The sequence below is a fragment of the Toxotes jaculatrix genome, chromosome 2 (assembly GCF_017976425.1).
Source record: "Toxotes jaculatrix isolate fToxJac2 chromosome 2, fToxJac2.pri, whole genome shotgun sequence".
In the NCBI taxonomy this organism is placed as follows: domain Eukaryota; kingdom Metazoa; phylum Chordata; class Actinopteri; family Toxotidae; genus Toxotes; species Toxotes jaculatrix.
In genome coordinates this window covers 27,526,558-27,550,765 of record NC_054395.1, presented here as the reverse complement: position 1 = coordinate 27,550,765, position 24,208 = coordinate 27,526,558, and the positions used below count along the sequence as shown (strand labels likewise).

At 41.0% G+C, this 24,208-nt stretch overlaps 2 protein-coding genes across 2 annotated transcripts in view; both read right to left on the bottom strand.

Annotated features, from left to right (window-relative positions):
- The window catches only part of LOC121195022 (probable phospholipid-transporting ATPase IIA), a 28,182-nt gene extending 20,026 nt beyond the window's left edge, over nucleotides 1-8,156 (bottom strand). The window contains exons 1-7 of the mRNA XM_041058177.1: nucleotides 8,026-8,156; nucleotides 6,491-6,635; nucleotides 4,868-4,981; nucleotides 4,574-4,682; nucleotides 3,546-3,604; nucleotides 2,540-2,591; nucleotides 1,353-1,447 (exon numbers count right to left, since the gene is read on the bottom strand). Coding sequence (XP_040914111.1) covers nucleotides 1,353-1,447; nucleotides 2,540-2,591; nucleotides 3,546-3,604; nucleotides 4,574-4,682; nucleotides 4,868-4,981; nucleotides 6,491-6,635; nucleotides 8,026-8,093 — 642 coding nt within the window. The 5' untranslated portion in view covers nucleotides 8,094-8,156. The remainder of the gene's footprint in view (nucleotides 1-1,352; nucleotides 1,448-2,539; nucleotides 2,592-3,545; nucleotides 3,605-4,573; nucleotides 4,683-4,867; nucleotides 4,982-6,490; nucleotides 6,636-8,025) is intronic.
- Nucleotides 8,157-9,673: 1,517 nt separating this feature from the next.
- On the bottom strand, nucleotides 9,674-17,091 carry sall4 (spalt-like transcription factor 4). The gene is made up of 4 exons (XM_041045909.1): nucleotides 16,926-17,091; nucleotides 12,168-14,624; nucleotides 11,773-12,077; nucleotides 9,674-11,648 (listed from the first exon to the last, which is right to left on the bottom strand). The coding sequence occupies exons 1-4, from the start codon at nucleotides 16,990-16,992 to the stop codon at nucleotides 11,211-11,213; spliced, it is 3,267 nt and encodes a 1,088-aa protein (XP_040901843.1). The 5' UTR covers nucleotides 16,993-17,091; the 3' UTR covers nucleotides 9,674-11,210.
- Between the last annotated feature and the right edge of the window lie 7,117 nt (nucleotides 17,092-24,208).

The window sequence follows — 24,208 nt, the reverse complement described above, 5'->3', positions numbered from 1 at the left end:
GAATTTTACTGTATCATATTAAAAACTGAATTTACTGAAATATCAACATGAATATTTGCCTCTAAAAACTCTTCTAGCAGTAGAGGCCTGAGGTGAACCTTTGACCTTTCAGTCATGACGTTCTCTGATGACCAGGCCGTCCTGCCCTCTGGTTAAATGACTACTCAGTCCTAATGACAGACTTGCTTTTCTTTGACCATAGTCAGCATGTGCAATTACAGTGCCTATAAAAAAGAGTTCACCCCCTTTGATGTTTTCTCCTTTTATTGTTTTTATAAATGGAATCATGATCAATATAATTTGGCTTTTTTTTACAAGAATTTACACTTTAATGTCAAAGGGAAAAGATATTTCTACAAAGTAATGTCAATTAATTAAAGATATATGATGTAAAGTAAGTGATTGCATAAACAGTCACTCCCTTCAAGTCAGTATTTCGCAGATGCACCTTTGTCTGTGTGGATGGGTCTCAATCAGGTTTGCACATCTGGACATCTGCAATTTTACTCCATTCTTCTTTGCACAACTGCTCGAGCTCTGTTAGGCTGCATGAGGATCGGGCATGAACTACCCTTTTCAAGTCCGGCCACAAATCCTCTACTGGCTTGAGGGCTGGGCTTTGACTCGGCCGCTCCAGAACACTCACCTTGTTGTCTTCACACCATGCGCACCGGGTGGCTTTTGCTATATGCTTCGGGTCACACTGTCTTGCTAGAAACTAAATCGTCCAGGGCCTGGTGCCAAGAAGCATCCCAACAGCATGATGCTGCTGCCACCACCAAGCTTCACAGTGTGGACGGTGTGTTTGTGGTGATGTGCAGCGTTTGTGTGTCTCCCACATGCCTTTGGGCAAACCTGAGATTTAATATGAGCTTTCTGCAGCTTTTTCTCTGAGTTGCTTGGCGTGTTCTTTTGTCTTCATAGTGTAATTGTAGCCAGGAACACTGATTAACCAGAGACTGGACCTTAAAGAGACAGGTGTCTCTAAACTACAATCACTCGAGACACATTCACTGCACTCAGGTGATCTCCGTTTCACTAACTGTGAGACTACTAGCACCAACTGGCAGGACCTCTGTTGAATTAGGTCAGTCACTTTAAAGGGGGTGAATATTTATGCAATTGCTTATTTTATGTTCTATATTTTGAATTAATTGACATTACATTGTAGAAATGTTTTCACATTGACATTAAAGAGTTTTTCTTGTGATATCTTGTCAAAAAGCCAAATTATATTGAATATGATTCCATTTATAAAAGCAATTAGTTTTCGTTGCACACCAATGTCATAAATGCCGTGTTGCAACATTAAAGTTTCCCTACAACCTCTCCATCTTTATTGTGTGACTCACGGCAGCAGTTGGCAGCCTCTGTGTGCAGGCCACTGGGAGGCGTAGTTTCCAGTCTGTCTCTCCGTCCAGCTGGTCAGTCCGCAGGAAACAGGAGCCTGGAAAGGAGAAGACAAGAGCTGCCACTGATGCCAGGTGGAGACACACTTACCCCTAGAGGGCAACAATAGACAGGCATTTAGTTAAACAAGGAACCTCACAATCTTTTTTTTTATTCTGATGATGGCACTGAATGTATGATTTATATTTCAGTACATACTACAGGCTACGGTCAACTGTTTTTTAATTTAAATAAATAGATGAAAAGGGCCTATAAAGGAATTTTAATCTGGAGTCACAGCTGAATAGCAGCTTCTGAGAATAACCCTAACCCTGCGTTGCACATCACTTTTGGGATCAAGCTGGGAGAATAAGTGGAGGCATCCACCAAAGCCCATCCCCCTCCACCGGCCCACATGCGTCATCCTGCCCTCACTCCCAATCCTGGCCTAGGCTCTTCATAATTGACCTAATGGCCTCCACATGGAAGAGAGATAACCGAGCACTATTTCCAGTAAAACAAAGCTGTTGTTTTTCTTCCCCTAACAGGAAAACGCAACAAAAACATGCATCCAGCTTCTCTTGGAGCCACAATTGCTCTTCTGTAAGCTGAAAATAAAACATCAAAACAAAATCTCCCTGTGCTGAGATTTTTCATGTGCTCTGCCTCAGAAGTCCTCATTTTGAATGGACTTATGTGTATTTTGTATATTTGCAAATAAAATATGCAGCGCAATTCACTAAGTTGGTGTTACCAGTGACAAATCTAATCCATATTTGATTATTCAGATGAAGCAGCCTCCTCTCATGTCTCCTGCTTTCTCTTTGCATTTGATTTATGTGTGTGCCTCCTTTTCATTATCTTCTCATTTGAAAGACAAAATCAGCCATGGATGAAGATGAAGAGAGAACAATGTTTTGTCTACAGTGAACCATCTCACGATTACATAGAGGAGCAATTCTCCACCACACCACGCTTTGAGTGATAGTTTAGTACTGGACCCAATTACAATTTAGACATTGTAGGACTTCCTGTCCTGGCTCAGGGCTAATCCCTGCACCTCAGCGCCTTTTTAAACAAGTCATTTCCCCAGCCAGCCAGGCAGCCAGTCTGTTGTGGAGATCTGGATGAATGACCAGCAGATGTTTACCATTTCTTTCAGAGGTCCTTAAAAAGATCATGTCAGCAGGAACACGCTGGTTCTACAAAGAGAGCAGAAAGAAAAACACAGGTTCAACATCAGTTCCTGATCCTGCACTCTTCCTACTCCCTGCTCTGCTCTTTAACTGCAGCAGAATAAGACTTTTTTTGCTTTTCATGTGTCACATTACCAGCAGCCAGTCAGTCAAAATAATAAGCCCTCCAACACAAATCATTCTGTCATGGCCTGTACGGGACCCTGACCAGGTTTTACACTCTGCCTGACCCGGTCCCTCCACTACACCCGGCAAAGTCCCCCGAACTGTGCATGGATTATTGCTAAGTGGTTGATAGTCTAATAAAGATGTATTATGGCTTTTAAGATGCAGGTTAATTTAAAAATTCCAAAGCTTTTCCAAAGCTTTTTGTCTTTTGCTACTGGTTTCACTTCTGAAGTGTCTGTCTGAATCGCAACCCACATAACTCTGAGTCACTCAGTCATATTAGTGAAATGTGTAGGACAACATGTGTGACCTTTCCTTCAGCCGCGTTGAAATGAGCGATTCAGAAAGAAGCCCTCAGTTGGAAACTGAAGACAGGACTCACTTCTCATATTTCACACACAAAGACCTCAGAGTATCCAGCCTAAAGAGCAACACAGCGGACTGCCCTAAAAACTCAAAGTAACTTAAATATTTTGCACAACTGCAAACTATAAATGTGATTTCAAAATGAAAAAATTATATCAATAAATAGTACTCAATCGAATTTGTGCCTGAGATCTAATTAAAAGCATTTTAGGTTCATGTCTGCTGTGTATGCATTGAGTTTGACAGGCTGGAGCTCAGCATTGATCACAAGATTACAAAATCTTTACTAACTCCTTTCACCTCAGTCGCCAATGGAGCACAGAAGATTAACAGCCCCCCACCCCCCCTCATATAAATGGTAACTTGACAGTCCGAAAAACGCAAAAAAACTATTCACAGATGTGGATGAAACAATCATCAGCAAACCTTTTCCACGATTATAAGATCTCCAACTTGAATGCCGCTGCTTTTAACCTTCACTGTGCCTGAAACACAGAACAGAGTTAGTGAAGTGTTAACTAAGTTTGTATATGTGGGTTACATGTGGTACAAAATTAAAACAAACTGAGCACTGGAACTGGTTCTTCAAAGATACACACAAAATTCTTTTGGCTATAAATACATTTTAAAACATGCGTTTTTTTTTTTAAAAATCAAATATGACTATAAAAAGTACTGATGTCTTCTCTTGGTGAACTGTTGTTCTGCACGTCTCACCAGTCGCCCCAGTGAATTTGGGAAAGTAATTTTCCGTGCAGATTTGAAAGAATGCTGGGGGAGTTGAGCCTTTTCTCTCATTCCATTTGGAATGAACGGGCAAAATTGTTTGGAAGAGATCACTGACCCCTGACCTTTGCCGTGACCTCTGGGCTTTGCATATGTAAGACATTAAAGCGCATTAATATTGCTACGCATTAGGGTTCATGGGACTCCACAAAAGTGCTCTGCTCTACTGGTGCAGTAAAATTTTACACATCTCTTTACAAAAGACAGATCAACAAAGAAAAATCCACACAGCAGCTTCAGGTAACGGCTTTCAGAAACCAAAAGTGGCGTGTATCTAAAAAAAAAAAAAAGATGAGCAGATGAGAGGCTTTGACTTCTTCACCATACAGTTTCTATAAACTCTTAAAATATGCACAGGGCCACTATCATGGAGGCAACCAGTCACTGTGTTTATGGGTAAAACAAGCTGCCACATCAAAGGAGAAAAGTGATGGAAACCACAAGAGGTCTCCTGCTTTTTATTGCTGCTAGCACTTTATACCAAGGCCTCTTATGTACACTTTTACATCTCTGCTTTGAATTACCAACCATTTCCCCTAGCCCCAATAAGTTTTAACAGGACCAACCTCCTACAGTTAATAGACGCTGATGCTGAGAAATAAGCAACATGGCTCAGATATCAACACGGACAAAACATGACCGGAGCTGTCCACGCTTCTGATCCTTACCTCTTGTTGAAAGCTTGCTGTAAATCTGAGAGTTCACTTCTTTGTCTCGAAGGTAGCATCTTATTTCTTCAACCGCCTCTCTCATGATGGTGATGATCAAAACAAGACCCTGGAGAGCGACAGGTCGAAAATGAAGAAATCTCCAATGTAGAAAACAACAAAAACAGCTTAATGTATGTGAGTGCAACTGTGTTTGTGGGAAATACTTTATGCTCTGAACACATTTTACGTGTGGAAAATGCAGTAGATTGACTGTGATAATTAACAGCTTCTGCTTTGTAAAATACCACATACCAGAGGGACCCAGTAGGTGTAGAGGGCACCTAAGCGTAGCTCCTTGACAAACTGAGAGCAGGCCAAAAGCAAAAAGTACAAGTTGAAGAAGTACTTGAACTGATTGAACAGCACCTGTGAACAGAAAACAAAGAAGTACAGAGTGAAATATTTGCTGTGGCCAGTTATTATGGATATGACTGTATCTGACACTGACTGCTGGACTTTTATTTATTTTTTAAAACTGTGACTCACTTTTTTAATTTAACAATCCCTCTTTTAGGGAACACAATTCTGTTGACAGACCAGTGACCCAGCAAACATATATATAAACTTATATGGATACTGATAAAATCCTCTATCGCAGTATATGTCATGTAATTTTTTATATATAATTTAAAAAGTACAAAGACTTCAATCAGATATAGTCCGAGTTTAGTCCACAAATCTTTTCACTATGGAACAACATGCAAACACATTCAGTAGTTTTTCTTCCACCGGTGTTGTTGTCATATTTAACACACATTCAGCAACGTTGCTGTGTTTCATTACCACCGGTGTGTAAGATAACAACCAAGGGAAAGCTTGTGTCTTCACGTCGTTGCTGTACGTCATTTCCAAAGCTGTTGCCAAGAGTAGCAAACGAGAGACCGTGCACATAAACATAAAGATCATAATATGTTCCAGTGAGAAGAACTTTTTGACATTAACCAATGTAAATAAAAAGCATCGCAATTTACAATGCAAAAAGGCTTTGGTCTTGCCTTTTGCTTTCCAAGCAAATCTGAGCTACTTTCAATGTCTGCCTTCATATACAAAAATAAGATCTTAAGACAACTGAATGTCTGGAAAACAAATGCATATGTAAATCAGGCCAGGAAAATGCGGGAGTCAAAAACACACAGCTTAGTAACTGCGATCCGTCTATGAAATCTCCAACCAATGTCCCATCTGTCACATCCGTACTCTTCTAAGAATCTGAATGTGAACATGAAGATCTGGTGCTGTGAGATTGTGTAACTGTTTATGTCTATCACGCTTCTATTGACACCGACAGCATGTGTCTAAACATCCAGAGACATCCTAACATGTAGTCATTTGGGATTACGCTGACTATAAGAAAATAAGACTACTGTATTCTTAGATTAAACATCTGAATCACAGATATGTGAGTATTTTCTCTTGTTTTGTAATGTTGTAAACTGAACATCTCAGTTTAGAACTGTTGGTCGGACAAAATTAGTGATTTATGGACCCTACTTTGGGCTTGAGGAACTTCTAATGAGCATTTCTCAGTGTTTTTTGGGCCATTTAAAGTCTGGAAGTTCACTTATTAAACTAAGAAAACAAAAGTCAGATCAGTCAATAATTAAAATAATTATTAGTTGCAGCCCTGATCTGATACTCTGATCTATAGCGATTTAAAATCCATCACTGAGCTTCGATGCCCTGACCACTCACATTACAAGCAACAATGAGGAGTATAAAATGACAGTCATGGTGACCAGACTCCTAATATTAGGAATCTCTGAAAATGTGTCCACCAAGATGACAGTGAATCGGGCCCAGGCCCAGAAAGGTGGGTGGTGGATTTGGGGGTTAAAGGGAGGGAAGGCGGAGGAGTGACCTTTGGCTGACACTAACCGCAGGCAGGAAGGTGAAGAAGTTGTACTTCTGGTTGTTAATGACATTCCTGGGGTACCTCTGCTCCCTCTTTTCTGGGTGGCCGAGCCACACGGTGCGGGGACGGAAGTCCCCCATGCCACAGCATCTCGACCACGGGCAGCACCTGAGAGGAGAAGGCAGGGAGGGTTAACAACAGACAAGGCTTTGCTAAAGGTCCATGACCATTGAGTCAAGAGAGATTATGCCTTGTGAAATAAATATTAACCTGATCTGGAACAGGGTGGCCACTCCCTTAACTCCGCCAAAACAAAACATTCCATATCAATCAACCGTGAGCCCAGTGACCTGGTGATTAATAACTGACTGCGCAGGTTATAAAACTCAGACTAGAGCATAATATAGGCGTGAGAAATCTACAGCCTCTATCAGCAGCGGACAAAGGGATTACATTCAGAGGAAGGGCAGCAAGGAACCAATGTTAGCATGACAGATGACTCAGTTTTCTAAAGCCATAAGAATATTCACTGTTGAAAATCTGTCTGGCAGGCCTGACAACTGTTTCTGCTGCAGTAGATTCAGCCTACATATGAGATATTCCTTGTTGGAGAATAACAAAGACAAGAACGAAAGACGAAAGACGACACAGATTTATATAATGGTATCACCAAATTTTGGTGATACGTTACGAGCCACGCAGACCTCTCAGATCATCTTGATGTTTCATCTGCAGCTTAAGACTTTTTTTTTGGTTTAACACTGCCTTTTAAATCAACTTTCATTCATGCTGAATACTACCATGGCAGTGCTGCTGTGCTGATAACTGCAAAAAAATAAAATAAAATAAAATAAAATAAAATAAAATAAAATACATATAGCAGCAGTGTGTGGACACAGGCCCATATTTCCTCATCACAACAGCTAATTTTCAGCTGAGTCTTTGCACAGTGTGTTTTATCAGTGGAGGTGACATCACCATGGCAGCCGGATGATCAGTCCTCAGCACTGGCTGCATTTCAGCACTGTGTCCGCCCTTGTACGCGTTTCTAAATCATCCTTTCCCTGAGGCCTGCCCCCTTCGTGTGCTCGTCCAAATAACGCTGCAGAGAATCATTTTAACCCAGCGTGTGAATTTAACGAGCATTACTTTTGAGTCGGGGCCTAACATTTCTGCTCGGCTTCTGCTGAGACTGAGCTCCATCCAGTCAACCGAGCAAATATTGACATGGGCGTGAAATGCACTTGCTCCAACTGCACCCCGGAACAAGGATGTCTCCCTGGAGCGCTAGCTTACATTGGTTTAAAGCGACTATGAACGGCCATAACATTGTGTTTTTTTTTTCATTAGCATGTACATATCTGCTAGCTGCTGTCACCCTCCTTCAGACGCTATTGATCCCCTAAAACCCTCCGCCGCTTTGCTAGTTACTGAGACAATGTCGACGCGCTCCTGTAAACAATTTAGCGGCTACACTGGCGAACAACAGGAGCCGACGAGCGAAACGCGCTAACAAACTGGCTTCGTATGAGTATTTCTCCATGAACAACGCCCTTACCCATTTCTGTGTTTACTGTCGTGTCTTTTCGGCCGTCTCACGGGCTGTAGAGGGATATTGTCGGTCATTCCTGCGGCCCCCCTGGTAGCCGGGCACAAGCTGCGGGCAGCCGGACTGTGAGGTGCTGTAGCGGTTCTGGGCGGAGGCTCCGCAGCTGTCAGTCACACAGGACGGTTCAACAGTCAGCGGGTTAGCGCTGCCGGGACAGAGCCTGCAGAGCAAACCTGGACGAAATCCCGCTAGATATGACTCACTGATCCATTAGATAATTATTATACTTTAGATTTAGTGTTCACTTTTTTTTTTTTTTACAGGACTTAATAACTCTTTATTATCATGTCCCTTGGGGGATAATTCAGAGTAGGAAGTTATAATTGTCAGATAATATTTACCTAGGAATAATTATTTCTGTTACTGGTGCCATCAGAAGCAACACGGGAGAATGTGCTTTTTTGAAAATACTTACATGTCAGACTATCATTCTGTTTTGGGGAAACTACAAAGTACAATTTGAGACTGTACTTTACTTGAGTATTTCTATTTTATGCTTCTTTATACTTTGAGAGGGAATATGTGTTGTGCCCTTATGGCACTTCAGTTATTTAACAGCTATATTTGATTTTACTCTAAAAAGCAATCATCAGTCAGTCATTGCATGTTCACACATGATTCTGAGAAAAGGTAGAAACGGGGGGTTTCAACAACCCAACAGTTTATGAAATAGTTCATGTCAGCTCCACCTTAAACCAGCTACATTAAATGTTGGTTAAATATTGACACATAAATGGTAAGAGGTGGGAAAACTTTTTAGTAACAGAAATGGGAAGAGGGGAGATGAGTGAATGTACACCACCTTAGCAAAAAACACACAATGTTTGTATAATGAGAAATGCCAACAGAAATTAAATTTGCATACCACAGCTTTGACCTAAGTTTCTAATGTAGCAGAGGCACAGCAGCCTGTGTTGTCATCATGGTTTGGGTGAAAACCATTATGAAAATGAGTTAAGTGTTTCTATCTTGTGTCATGCTTCACTTTTACACGTAAACCCTTGTGGTTTGGTTTATTATTATTTCTTTGTCTTTGTATATCCAGGTCTTTTATATTCATATTTTTTTGTGAATGTTTGGACAAGTGTTCTATGTGTATGTTGTCTATGGCTGAATTACAGTTGTTTCTGTATTTCTGCTTATGCCCACCTCATACTGACAATTACATACAGTATCATGTCAAACACATAAAGGGCCACTGTATAATTGACCTATAATGGATTGTTGACACGCGTGATTGGGGAGCATGCTTCAGTTGTGGATGCAAATATTTTTTCGTTGAGGATGCAAAATGGGAAGCGATTGATGGCCACTGATGCGTAACAAGAATAGGAAAAGAAAAATTTAACGACTTGACTTCTGAAGGTGAACTGATACAAATAAGGGATTTGATGTACCTTCAAACTGACCTGTGACATTAGCATATGGGTAGGGTACATTTCACTTTCACTTCACTACCCGCCCTTTGTAGCTGGGAAGAGTTTTTGTCCTTGAGCATCAGCTCAGGTGAGTCCAGTAATGTCGTCTGTGATGGAGTAATGACAAGTAAAAATATTGAAAAAGTCACCCTGATTTTATTTTTCAAAATCAGAAAACATTTAGGTGAAGGAAACATTTGAAAAACAAAAGAAAAAAACATTTACATTGTAAACAGGCCAAATTGGCTCAACATTAATTGAATTGTAGAGACAACTTGAAAGCAGTTTTGACATGGTTTGCTAAAGAAAGGCACAATCTGGCAAATGCATATCGATAAGGAATGTACAGCAGGGGCCTACAAAGTACTCTGACCGTTCTGAGTTGTGTAAAGTGTCCAGTGATACATTCATTACTATTCAACTCAGCAGGTTGAGAATGACAAGTCTTATCGCATGCTCACGAATGTATCGGAAAATATACAGAGCATTACATTGAGAGTAGGGGGCACAGAGGACAACTAAAATCTAAAACGAGGTAGAACTTAACCCCTAAACTCAAGCATTTTGTGTATTATAAATAAATAAACGATGCTACAAGTTGATAAGTCTGACAGTCAATCTAAATGGTTGTTTCAAACAAAATCTGACAGGAAGGAAAAGCAGACAAAATTGCTGATTTGTCCCTTTCCCCGTTTTTCTTTCCCAAGCCATCACAATAAAAGCAGTGAAACTGAAATGCACCTATTAAAAAGTAAACCTAACTAACACCTGAAATAAAGTGCAGGCATGAGAACATTAAGCATATAAATAGCCTTCAGAGCTCAGCCAACTAAACTTGACTCTGCAGATTTACAAGCGGAATATGTAGGTCGAAAAATTGACTTCTGTAAACTGAAAATATGAAATCTATGCCATGCTACACTGTACAACACACTAATTTATCAGTCTGACAGACCCTTCATAACAACCTAATGGTGCAGTGAAAGACAACAGCAACAGGTACAGTTTAGATTAGGCACTTGGAAGGTTTGAGTCATTAACTACTGTATCTTGCAACGAACACGAAAGCCTGGTTTATAATCTGCATTGTCCAAAACCGATGACTCAACTGTTGCAACTTGCTTTAACAGACAAGCCACAGGAGTAATCTGTCAGTCTGATCAAAGGCCCCTTCAAAATGAGACATGATAATGACATTTACCACTACGAAAATGTACAATGTCATAAAACCTATGGCACACAATAGGAGGGAAAGTAGTCATCATAGTCACATACGGTTAACTGCACTATTATTTCAGAACACAGACATTGTGTCAGGCCCTGAAATCATCATACCCTTTTCCTATTAAAGTCAAAATCCTTCAGTATCAAGGAGACAGTCTGAATTAAAGCAGTTTCAAGTAAGTTATACATTCAAACTTCTGGATAGACACCAAAACAAAAAGAAAAAGTCACAGGAAAAAAAAAAAAATACCCGCATATATATTTATATAAAACAAAATACAACTACAGTAGTTATATCAAGTTCAACTAAAAATAACACTTGAATCGTTCAGATCAGGAGAGAGAGAGCTGCAATGAAGTTACTGAGGAAAATTTTTAACCTATCTAAGAAGAATTCTACAGGGTTTTCTCTGAATATTGATTGTACCTCATTCAAAATGGAGACATTCATAAACCGAGTTCAGGTGATAAGCCGGCAGATGGCTAAAAAGCCTAATTGACTGCAATTTTACCCTCCTCCATGAAATGTGGGAACTGTGATTTTGGCACACTGTCTGAGCTGTTCTTCTCTATTTCAGCCACCGTGGCAGGCAAGCCAGAGTGGGAGCCATCCATCTTCATGAGGCCTCCAGTGGATCCAATCAGAGGCCCACCAGCAGGGCTCCCAGGAAGTGGGATGCCGCCACCCTGGATGACAGAAATTTCATTGGTCTTCATGGTCAGGCCACCACTGAAGGCAGCAGCAGCGTACTGGTTCCACAGAGATGGGTCAAAATTCATTGGTGGAGCACCCACTTCTTTGGGCGCCTGCATAATTTCTGGCAACATCTTAGCCTCGGCGCTCATTGCCATCAGTGCCATCGGATTATCCAGAGACAGGCGCTGACCACGCCGTGATGAGTTGTTCCACATGTGAGTGCCAATATGCACCTGAAAAACAAGACGCCCAGTCAGTTATAATCCCATCAAAACACTAGCTGCATTATTCCAAAGTATATACTTAAATCGACTGAACATGGTCTATTCAATGCTTTGTGAGACAGTGGTGGCTTACCTTTAGATTTCCCTTGGTGGTGAAAGCCCTGCCACAGATGTTGCAGGCAAAAGGCTTCTCCCCTGTATGAGTGCGCTCATGGATCTGCAAGGCGCTGGCAGATGAGAAGTTCTTGCCACAGACATTACATATGTGCTGTTTGGTTGATCGTCGAGGTGCAGTGGAGATGGGAGAGGACATGGCCGTTCCCTGAGGCATATGGGAGCTGAACAAACCATGAGGGCCCAGAGGATTCTCTGGGGGGATCTTCATCTCTAAACTGGCCAGACTTGTTGGTATCCTCATGAAAGGCATGTTACTAGGAACTGTTGATGCAAGAAGACGAAAATTAGATCCAATATATTCAACATGACAGCTTTTAAAATACTTTTTACTCTTAAACTAACAAAACTCACCATAGTCTCCATTTGTGAATGGCATGCCAGGTTCTTCTTTAATGGCTTTGGGGGTAAAGCTGCTGGAAGCCGTGAGGTCAAGGGCTCCACTTGACTCAGTGCCCTCCTGAGTGCCACCATCAGATTCTGGTTTTGACCCACTATAGGCAAATTCATCAGCAGCAGATTCAGGAGACTTGCTACTGCTCATGTTCACTGGGGAAGATGAATGAAAAGACATGGCCGAGTCAGAAATGGCAGGACTGCGGCCATTCTGATAATCCTGCTCTCTTGGAGCTGATGGGGATTCTTTGGAGGTTCCCTCGCTCTCTGAGGCAGTGCTACTCTGTCGTTTCAGTGCAAGAGCAGAGGTGAGGTTCTTCAAGACATCTAGGCTGGAAAATGCTACAGGGGCAGCATGGTTCTGTGGTTGTTCGTCAGAGGCAGATGGGAGGGAATCTGAGGTATCATTTGGCTTCTGGGAGTTCAGCTCAGGCTCATGCTCCTCCATGCTCGCTTCAAAACCATTGGTATCCATGGGCTTCTCCTCTGGTAGAGATGGCTCCATTGTTTCTGCTGCTTCAAACTGGTTTTCTGGCATCGGGGTGTTGGGGATCTGCCCACCCATGTGCATACGAATGTGCTGCTGCAGAACCACAGCGTTGGTGAACTTCTTCTGGCAGATAGGACACGAGTGCTGCATCTTGAGAGGAGTGTTGGCCCTGTGCACTCCATAATGGGCCTTGAGGTTACCCTTGGTGGAGAATGCACGGCCACAGATTTTGCACTTGTAGGGCCTCTCACCGGTGTGTGTACGGTAATGCATCTTGAGTGAGCTCTGGCAACTGAGCACCCTATGGCAGATTACACACTCGTTGGGGTCATTGGTCCTCTTTTCCAGGCCATCCACCATTTGCTGAAGTTTTGCTGTTCCAGAGCTTTGTTCTCCCGGGAGTGCATTCCCATTCATATGATGCAGTGCTCCGAGCAATTCTTTAGCATCCTTCTGATTCTGATCCAGTCCACCCTCTTGGCCAAACACAGAGGAAACAGATGGAGAGCCATCACTCGCTGATGGGGAGGGTCTCTGGGAAAATGGGTCCCCTCCAAAGCTTTCAAATGTCGTCTTGAATCCTGGTATGGACGACGGGTGGAACCCAGCAGCAGGATGGCCAAGCATAGGCTTTATTTCAGTCAGGTTTGACTCTTCAATAGGCAAAGACATGCCAAAGGGAATGCCACTGCTGGTGGGAATATTATCAAGATGTTCTGGCACAGGATGAGGGTTCATGCTAATGTTCGGATACTTGTCTTTATGCCGCTGGAAATGCACTTTGAGGTTTCCTTTGGTTGTGAAGCGGTTTCCACAAATGTTACACTTGAAGGGCCTCTCACCAGTGTGAGAACGCAAGTGGATCTGGAGAGCACTGTCGTTGCCAAAGGTCTTTCCACAGTACTTACACTTGTGTTTGTACAATGAGTCCCCATTCTTTGATTCTGGCGGGAGGTTCAGCATCTTTGTCTTCACCTTTTTGGAGGACTCCAGTCCTGCTTGGATCCCATTGAAGGAGCTAGGGAAACCCATGACACCTGGTGACTGGGGCAGTAGTGCTGGTAAACGGCTGGCCAGATCTGGAATGCCCTTCAAAATGTCTGTTTTAGAAGTCACTGAACCCAGTCCTCCAGCTAGAGAGGTAGGGATGCTAGTGGGCAGAGGTAGTTTACCTTGCTTCATTGTCTCCATAGAAAGGCTCTGAGTGCCAGTCCTTTTTCCTATCAGAGCTGCTGCAGCAGACAGCTGTTGAGAGAGATGTGCACCAAGGGCTTTCAGAGGGTCCATTGCTGCCCCGACTGATGACTGGAGACCCTGTGGAGTCATCATAGCTACTTGGATTCGAATCTGCTCTGTGAGCTGGATTTGCTGTAGCTGCTGTTGCTGGAGGCACACTAACTGTTCCAAGATCATCGGGATGACCTGCAGGGCATCCTGTGACGAGGTCAGAGATGTATTATTTGAAGAATGCTGGGAGACAGCAACTTTAGTGTCTGCCATGGTTTCAAGAGTGACATTTGAATCTTGCATTTTGGGTGAGGGGTGGAAAGTCATGTCAGGGCTAGCAGACATCTCTGCATGATCCTGCTGTCCTGAGTCCTCTGCATTCATGCTCGACTCCTCCTCTGTTCTTTCCAGATGGTCTGTGTTAACAATCGATAGGGAATGACTGCTGGACTGGCTATCGTCATGGTCACTGGTGGGGCCTTCAGGAGAATCTTGTGAATATTCCTCAGGCACTTCTTTGCCATCTCCATCTCTCATGATGACCACTTGCTGACTTTTAGTGCAATTTTTCTCATGCTCAAGAAATTCTGCTTCGTCAAAGAATTCAGCACAACACTTGTTGCAGACTCTGGTCTCATCCAATCTGAACCTCTTCACTTCGTTTCCAGTCTCCTCAGCCTGTTCATCTCGAAGAATCCCTGAAAACAAGAGGACAACAGGATTTAGATTAACGCTCTATCAAGTTATGATGATATTTGACCAATAGACTGAATTAATTAGTTAAAAATAAATTAATAAATTAAAAACAGAGCATACACAGATTTGCAGGTTTAGGAACAGAATTACTGCTAATGTGTCAAGATAAATAAAACTGTGGTAATAGCTTGTTGTGTTTATTGGATAACACAATCTTGTATCATATCCCTCTTTAAATTTGTCCACTCCCTCTGGGTCACTGCACTGGGTTGTTAAAGATTTGCCTATTGTCCACAGGGCCAGCAGAGGGCAATCATCTACCTTTGACATTACTCAGAACAATGTCCAGGAAGACAAAGAGCCACTGGGCATTAAATTACTGTGTTTCTGAAATAAGCCCCCAACCACTTGCTAAAAAAAATCAGATCTGTTTCCAGCACCACGTGTGGGGCAGTGCTTGTGACTGATCCCAAACCAAAATCCAGTAAAAGCTTTGTTCCTCAATAAGCACTGGATGTCTATAAAGACTGATTCTGATGTCCCAGTTAGACAAGAAAAGCAAGACTAAGTTTACTAAGCACACAAAGGCTAAAAACAGAGGGAAAAAGAAAGGGGCAATCTAATGTTGATTACCTATTTCCACAGCCTGTGAAAGCCTGATAAGTGCTCCAAGTGTGCATTTTAATTTGCCTGCTAACCAAGAGGCCATTTCACAACTGGGTGTATTGTTAAATGCTAATGCCCCAGAGAAAGGGGGTAGACCACCTGTTTGCATTTGCCCAAGGAAACTGTTGGACTTGTTAATTGCTCACCAGGAGGCACTGAAGCGGTGTCACACACACAAAAAAAAGAAAGTCGCAAACTACATCACGTTTTGATCCATGAGGAAACGCTGAGTATGTCTCAGCCACACACATCTGCACACTGTACCATGAGGCCGTTCTTATCTCGATAGGGTCAACTTCAACAGGCACAGTGCACACAAGCGCAACTGAACAATTTATATCAGCGTACTTAGAATAAAAATCAATTTGCCGAATATTGGGGGAAATATAAAAAGCGGCAACGCTCCAGTTTTACCACTTGACGGCGCATGACCTGCGTCTGGTCACCTTTGGTGGGGTACAGGACACGAGGTCAGACTAAACATTCAATTCACGGGCGCTGGTGTGGTACACAAAAGTCATCTTTCATTAACAATAAAGTGCCAAACGGCAGATAGAAATCAGAACAGCCCGCGGCGCTCCAAACACCGGGCTATCCTGAGTTTCCTAATTCTAAAGGTGAGCTCTATCTGCCACAGAGCTGGAACTTGCATATGGCAACACCAAAACGCACCCCCACCCAGTCTCCACAAAAAGGTCACTGCTCCATCCCCCACCTCTCCACATATGAACGAAAGGAAACAGTCATGCATTAAACTGGGGGATTTATTGCCTATAGGTCAGCTTACTCCAGAGTCACATTTCATACAGTTTTTGGGGGCTACCTTTGTTTAAAACTTCAACTTTGGCGCACACTTGCAAATCAGTTCCGCCAAGAAAAATATTCATTTCAAAATACAAGCACTGATACATTAGATGCATCAAAGTAATAAGCAAAGGTAGAAATTAGAGTCATTAAAAACTCACTAAACAATGGCAACTGTAACAATACCCATCTAAATTTAGTCAAACACAAGTACGCTCATATTTCCCACTAGTTTCAAGTGATGTTTAAATGACAAACGAGGCAAGTTAGTAATATTTAAATGGAATACAGGGAAAAAATACACACGAAAGAAATCCCGACCACAGTGTGCAGTCATTCTTAGCCAAACAAATTCCTATGGAAGTCTATAATGAAAAAAATCAACCGGTGCAAACACTCGATTCAATCAATATTGGTGGAAAAAAAAGTTGACCGTCTTTAACTTTACCTACGAAATAACTACACAAAAACCTACAACCAGACGAGGCGATGCGGGATGAAACTAGTTAAACAGAACCAAAAATGTTTCACATAAAGGTTTCAACTCGGTCACTAGTAAAAGTAAAAGACGGCGTTGTGTTGTATTTTTAAGCGACGAGCGGCGAGGCACCTGTATTGTGTTTAAAATAATTTAACAAACGTGTCTCCTCCCAGCTCTGCGGCTAGGTTTAACTCCTGGTCAATTCAAAGGGACAGCAACAGGTCAAAGTGCGAGAGGAGCAATGTAAAAAGTCTCCGAGATAAAACGTCGATAGTCGGGAAGCTGACATGGCGGGGCCACACGTTAAGTTTCTGGGTAACCAGCTCTCTCGTATCTTGTGCGTAAAACTTACCATTTTCAAGCGAACCGGGCTCGTCGGAGTTGATGTGCTGCGGTTTGGCTTGCTTGCGCCTCGACATGGTGCAACCATCAGGAGCAAAGAGTTGCAAACAATTTTACTCCCCTTCTTCAACAAATTCTTCTGCTTGGAAAATTAGCCCCTCAAGTAGAAATGCGCATGTCAACGTAATTATTATTATCAATAATGCATTGCGATTTATCACGGTCCTCTGACAGCTGATTGGCTCCAGTCCAAGTGCTCACACATTATTCAAATGCGCTCCCTATTGATGAGCGGAGCGGAGTGCCAGGAGGGGGCGGGAGGAGCCATGCTAGTGGATGGACTGCAGGATGGAGGCAGGGTTAATAACACCCAACTCATCGCTCTTTTTCCTTGTTCATGAAAAAAAAAAAAAGTTACCCTCAGACTGAAGCGAGCAAAAGATCAGTCAAACATCTTTGTCTTAAATCGATAGGCATCATTAGACACTTTACCTGCAGCAGAAGTTATAATTAGGATAAGTTTAAACGGTAAACTTGAACATTTTGCGATTTTTATTTTATTTTATTTGCCATTTCCAATAAGGTAACTATGAAAATCATACACACATACGTGTTTTGATCTCGTGTGTCTCTGCAGGGACTCACTGCTGCCCATCACTTTCCAGGAAACTCTTCATATTTCATATCTTATGCAGTATCACAGTCAATTACTCATATCACACACACCACACACACACACGGTATCACCATCTTGTTCTCATAATAGTTCTTGGGGCATTTAAAGATTTTTTTGTTTGGATATTTTTTCTGACAAATATCATGAGATCTCTGTTTTTTGTGGCATGGCTATAAATGTTCATCTAAGTTCTTCCAAATACAGTCAAAAGTTAATGCAGTTTTGTGCATGGACTGTGCAGCAATGGAAGGGTACACACACACACACACACTGGCACACACACACATTAACTCTCTTTGTACATGGGTTTTTTTGGGACTGACATATGTATTTTTATAGAAGACATTTCAGACATTATAGAAGTAGTATGTAATTTGTAAGGGATAAGAAGCCAAAACATCAACAACTTTTTTTGATGGTTATTGTGACTAGAAGTTGCAGTTTCTCACTTGAATTCTTATGTTTCTGTTCAAAAATGAATCCTTTAGTTTTGTAGACAGATCTCACCAAACTAATGTGAATGTTCAGGCTAATGCAAACAGTAATAAGCTCCTACACTGGTGGCTTTTGGGAAAGTTTTTTTGCAGTAACTTGGGTTCACCCGTGCCTGAGATGATGCCAACAGATTATCAATTTGCAGTGGTGCATTATTTATTAATGAGGCTGAATTTGTCGCATAGTTTGTCCAGTGCTCCGTACATGTCGGTCTGCTGAGTCCTAACGCCCCAAAATATATAGTTATTTCTGAAAATGTGACAAATGTCACCTAAATGTCATTAAACGTTTTGGTGCTGGTGCAACACTGGCTTAATGGGAAACAAATAGTGTTTGTGTTGGAATGAAGAAGATGCTGGAATGATGTTGTTAGCTCTGCTTCTCATTAACAGTCACCTTGTGGGCATAGTTCGTGTTCCAAAAACATTCTAGGAAGTTCACTGCACATCACACAAGGGGAAAACCTTTATTAGAAACCACACACTGTGATCGCCCCCTGCATGTTTATAGTGAACTCCATAATCAAAAAGCTGCTTTAGACAGATGCAATAGAACAAGTGAATGGATTATGAGCTAATGAATAACCCAACATTACATGTCCTGACAGAGTAGAAATCACACAGAGCCACAATACTGGCTCTGTGTCACTCAACTCAACCCTGTTCACTTGGCTGGTTTAAAAACATTACACCTGGTATATATATTCTCTCAGGATTTTTTTTTTTTTTTTTTTGGAATGTGACACACCAAGGGCATACCACACTGAGGGGTCAGCTGAGATCACTGAAGTGTGGGAAAAGTCTATTTGGGACAGAAAAAAATCCTAATGAGACGCTGTGATACGACAAGAATTATATTATATATAAAACTCATCCTGGGTTTCAGAGAGTAAACAATTAAACTGTTCGTGGAGGAAAAATAGACACAGAAAGCTTTCCTTTCACAATAATGCTGATAGAATTAGTCTTTTAAGACAAGGCGAACTTATTCATACAACACAATTCACAATTCAAAGTGCATTTAAACTTAGACATTAAGTTTTAGACACAAACATTAAATAAAAATAAAGACATAAAAACAAAACAATATAAAGGTGATGAACAAAACAGTTGAAGACTATTGATCGATCTGTTGATGGACCAAAGATTGGTAATCATTTCACTGTTGATGTCACTTATAATAGTAAAAATATAATTACTGGCTGGTTATAGCTTTTCAAATGTGAGAATCTTATTTTCTCTCACTTGCATACTATTTCAAACTGAATATCTTTTAGTTTTTTTTTACAGGAATAAGTAATTCATACATTAGCTGAGGTTAATTTTAGACGTGACTTAACTGAAATAAAGTGTAATGTGCAATTTCTAACTAACTTTACATTATACATGATAATGGCCTTTTTATGGATCTGTTTCAGTCTAAAATGCCTCAGCATGTGTTATATAATCCCACAGCTGATAAGTGTGAGACAAAGACAAGCCAATATATTCAGATAAACAAATGCCCTTTAAGGGCCTGGCTGAAGGTGAAAAAGAGGGGAGTTCTGTCTAGACGGTTTATTGCCCCAATAAGAAACTATGCTTGAATACGCTGTTTCTTCCACGTTCAATCTAAACAACTCAAACTGCGCGCAGTCATAAAAACTGTAGTTGCGGGAACTAGAGGGATGTCAGCTGTATGACCCATCTCTGTTTTGAAAATGAAATAATAACAGTAAAGCTGAAATATGAAACAAACAAATCTGTTTTTACCTTGGAACATAATCTGTGAAGAAAAGAAGAAAGTGATTATATGAAAGAATAGAAATCCATCTTGCTGCTCTGTACTCTGTGAAAAGCACTGCACCATAAACCACTGCTTCCTTGGCTTTTTCTCTACCCTTTGTTAAAGTGACCCATTGTGATCATTTTGTGCTGGTCAATGTCAGTTATGTCTTTTTTTTTTTTTTTGCGAAAAGAGAAACAACAACTGCTGAAGTGGCATGTTGCAGTGAGCACAGAACGCAAACGTAATACCGTGTCCTTGACCAGACCATGTATCTGACAATAGTGAATCTACATTGGTCAAACATGAAAGAACTCATAAATGGCCAACAGGGCAGCTGGAAAACAGCCTTGGGGCAGTTACTATTCACAGAGTATTTTCTATATCCCGACCAATCACTGATTCTTTCTGGGGTTTACACAGAGAATGCTGCGAGATGCAGAGACGTAAAGTTTCGCAGATGTGTCATTTGCCGAGCTTTACGATGACCTTGCAGTGGACAAACAATAACAGCCCGACACTTGCTGAGGAATTGTGAATTGAACATGTGTTTTTTAGGACTCAGTAAAAGATGAAAGGCACAGACCAACTTGGGAAGAGGAGCTATTTCACGTCGGTGTGATAATCAGTGCTGTTGTTAAAACAAGCACAATTTTTTAATGAAAAGTGTCAGCTTTACTTTTCCTGTGAGAACACAGATTAAGTAGATTTAGCCAAATTAAAACAAGTTAAAGTCCACGTTTTCTCAAAAAATGGATTTTGCTTATTGTTAAATCATTTGGATGTTTGACCATCACTGTGCAAAATTCTGTGTTTCTACATTGTTTTCACATTGACCTGCTTATGAAGGACTATATTCTCTGTTGTTGCCTTAAATGTGAGGTTTAGATGTAATACTATGATTTTGTGACACTGCCGGTGGTTTGTAATGTGCAAGCTTACGAATCTTATACCTGCACAAACACTGACAGTGGACTTTTCTAATAGGACCTATTTCATTGTGTATTTTTCAAAGACAGAGAAGCAGTGCATATGCCTTCCTCCAGTTTATTGCATTTTTGTGGATAAACCACATCAGGGACAAACTCTTATTCAAACCAGAGTATTTTTATATGTCTTCAAGCATTTCTGAATCCTTCTGAAAGAAAAACAAATACTTTTGAAATGGTTTGTGACTATTTGTGACAAATGCACCAGGAAACACTCTTTCAATATTCTCAGTGACTTTTCAATATAATCCTGAGCCTCTTTGAATTGAATAACACTCATGACAAGTGTTAGGTTGCAAATAATTAACTGACTACTGGAGAAACACAATGAAAAGTTGCATATTTCTATGTAAAGAAAAGAAAACACAGCCGGTGGGTTCATTTCTCACCATTTCAGATGTGTTCTCCTCAGCAGTGGGACACCACAAATGGTCTTTTAATGGTTGACCAGTTTCTTGCTCACTGACATCAGGATTTCTTCTGAGTGTGTTTCCTAGATCCTGTTTTATTATTTTATCCTCTGTTGGTTTTCTTCAGGTGCCCCTTAAAACATTTCCTCCCTTGCAGTCATAAATAACATCATTAAACTCGCACAAAGGACAAAGGGAAAAGTTTCTCTTTTTTTTTCATGCAAGACTTGATTCCCATGGAAAGGGTAAGTAATGCTGAGGACAGGAAAGCACAAATGAAAACAGTCTGGGTGACCTTTTATTGTTACTTGGACAACCTAGACCCTGTATTTATTATTATTTTTTCCATTCATATTAGTCATATCACAACATAAGCTTTGCTTTTAGGCAATCAATGCACCGTTTTTTTCTATGAGAGTACTGCTAAGACTGTTCAGTAATTTTCCCTTCCACCCTTTGTTTTCAGCGATTGCACAATCATCTAAACATGGCATTATCTAGCAAATACAAGTTGGGAGGCTCACGGTGATTACTATAGTGTCAGACTGTTTTCATTATTGATCAGCAAACACCCTTTCAAACGTCCTCCTTTTCATGAACACATGTATTTAGTCTTTTGTTTGGTAACATCAGCCTAGAATAGAGACTGAGGGCAGTGAGGTGAAAGGTATTGGATGTTTGTATGCTGTACCAATATTGTTTTGCCCCCATTGAATGTCGCTGTTTTGAAAAGGATTACACATATGAGTCATACTGGATGCCACATAGACCTACTGGTCAACTGACCACAGAGATGCACAAACACATCATGTATATAACTGAATCTATTTAAGATTACATTTTTAAAGTCTTCCTCCCAGTAAAAGGCTGTTTTCACATTGACAAGTTTCCCTGCGCTCACCTTACCTGTGAATTTAATGATTTAATCGTATTAGCAGGATTTTGTGAATTGAAATCATCACAAAGAACAAAAAAAAAGTTTGCATGTTCATAGAGTTAGAATTTTTCAATGAGGAAGAAGGAGCTGATGTAATTTTGAGAATTTTTAATGAGTAGTTTAACTTTTTGTATTAAACCAACCCAACCACAAACACAAATCTGTTTTGTTTTTTTTTAGTTGTTTTTTTTTTTTTTTTTTTTGGTGTCTTAAAACATGTCTGAAGGAGACATTTGACTGAAAAATGTGACTAACAAAATTCAGCAAAACACAAAATCACATTCAAAAGAAGCATTTGCATGTTAAGAGTTTAACTGGAAATGGTTGTGACACCTGGGTGAAACAGGAAGTATAAATGACTCTGTCTTTAAACTAGATCTGTGTCTTTGGAGATAACAAGATGACTGCTTATTTGTCTCACACTGTTGGCTGAAAAGGTTGGGGGTTGGGGCTGAAGGAAATTACGTGCCACAGCATTCCACAAACAACTTCAGCTCTGGTCATGAATTCTTTGAATTTAGTTTTGGACAATAATTCTCTTCCAGATTATTGTAACTGCTGATTATTTACCAGAGTTTTGTGACATTTTCTCACAGACGGTGACGGTGACCGTGTGGATTTTTAGTGATTTATTTATTTTCAGATCTTGGTTTATGGTGATGGTAACAGTCTAATATCCTACTCTACCCTGAGTGTGTGATCTGTGTGAGTATGTGTGTCTCCTGGTGCAGGAGCTGGCGGGTGAGGGGAGAGATCAGTGGCCCACACATGGCTGTAATTTAATGGAGAATTGCCCAGTGGTTCCTGTGCAGAGGTAAACACGGCAATAGTCAGGCTTTTGTTATTGCATGACTATGACAACTGCCTCCATCAATAAACAATAGAGTGTTGGGGTGGTGGTGGTGATGGTGGTGGTGGTGGGGGTGGGGTGGGGACAAGGACTCAGTGTATGAAGAGAAATCCACTGTGCCCACTTCTCACTCTCACTTCTAATCAGCCAGTAAGATGAATCTGAGCAATAACAAGCCGGGAGAGCAGAAGTCACACATTACAGAGAAAATGAAGCACAACACGCGATATGTCACTGTCACAAATGTTTTAAGGGGAGAATGACCCACAGCTCCTTTAACTGCTATTAATTCACATGTTTCTATCTGTTTGTCAAAAGGAACTGCAGTTTTGGGGAAGAAGAGGTCAAACCTGAAGAATTTGAGACACAATAAACAAAGAGATAGAGAGAGCTTAGCAGTCACCATCAAGCTGTGAGTCAACAGGGGGGCCAATCCTTCAAATCTGAGATTCAATCTGGGCCAGGGTCATAAACATTTACAGGGTGGGAAGTGCTGAGCAGAGGGGGCTGCAGGACACCGGCCCTCTCTCACTTCTAATTAGCTTATGAGGAACGCAACGGTTACACAATAGCACACTGCCAGCTCCTGTTTTGGTCATTTCCATGTGTTAATTTCAGTTGAAGGGCAAAAAAATAATACTAAAAATAAAAAAAGTCAAAATGCATCAAAGTGAAAGAATCAGTTTGAATGTTTCTGTCGTTTCAGAGATAAATTAAAAACAATCTGACTCAGGAAAATGAATGAATGAATGGCCCCTCAGAAAACACCAATGTAAAACTTTAATGTAAATTATATAAACTGTGAACTGATTTTGTATTTTTTTTTTTTTTAAACAAACAGAACAAAGTTGGTTTATGGTGCAGCAGGACACATGTTATGCTCATTCACAGTGATGGATTAAGTTTTGTGGAAAGCGCACCCAGATGGCAAAGTGACCGGAGCAAAAAGTATGATGCTGATGAAACGTTGATGACTGACTGTAACACACCCATGTTAACATGCTCTCACGCTGACACGCCCATCGACATATGCACACGCACGCTCGGCTTCTGCATTTGCCACAAAGCAAAAAACGTTGCTGATCATTTTCAGATCAAAATTTATCTACAAACAAAAAAATGTCTTTGAATGATGAGCAGAAAATTAATAATAAAGCACATTAAAGTATTCA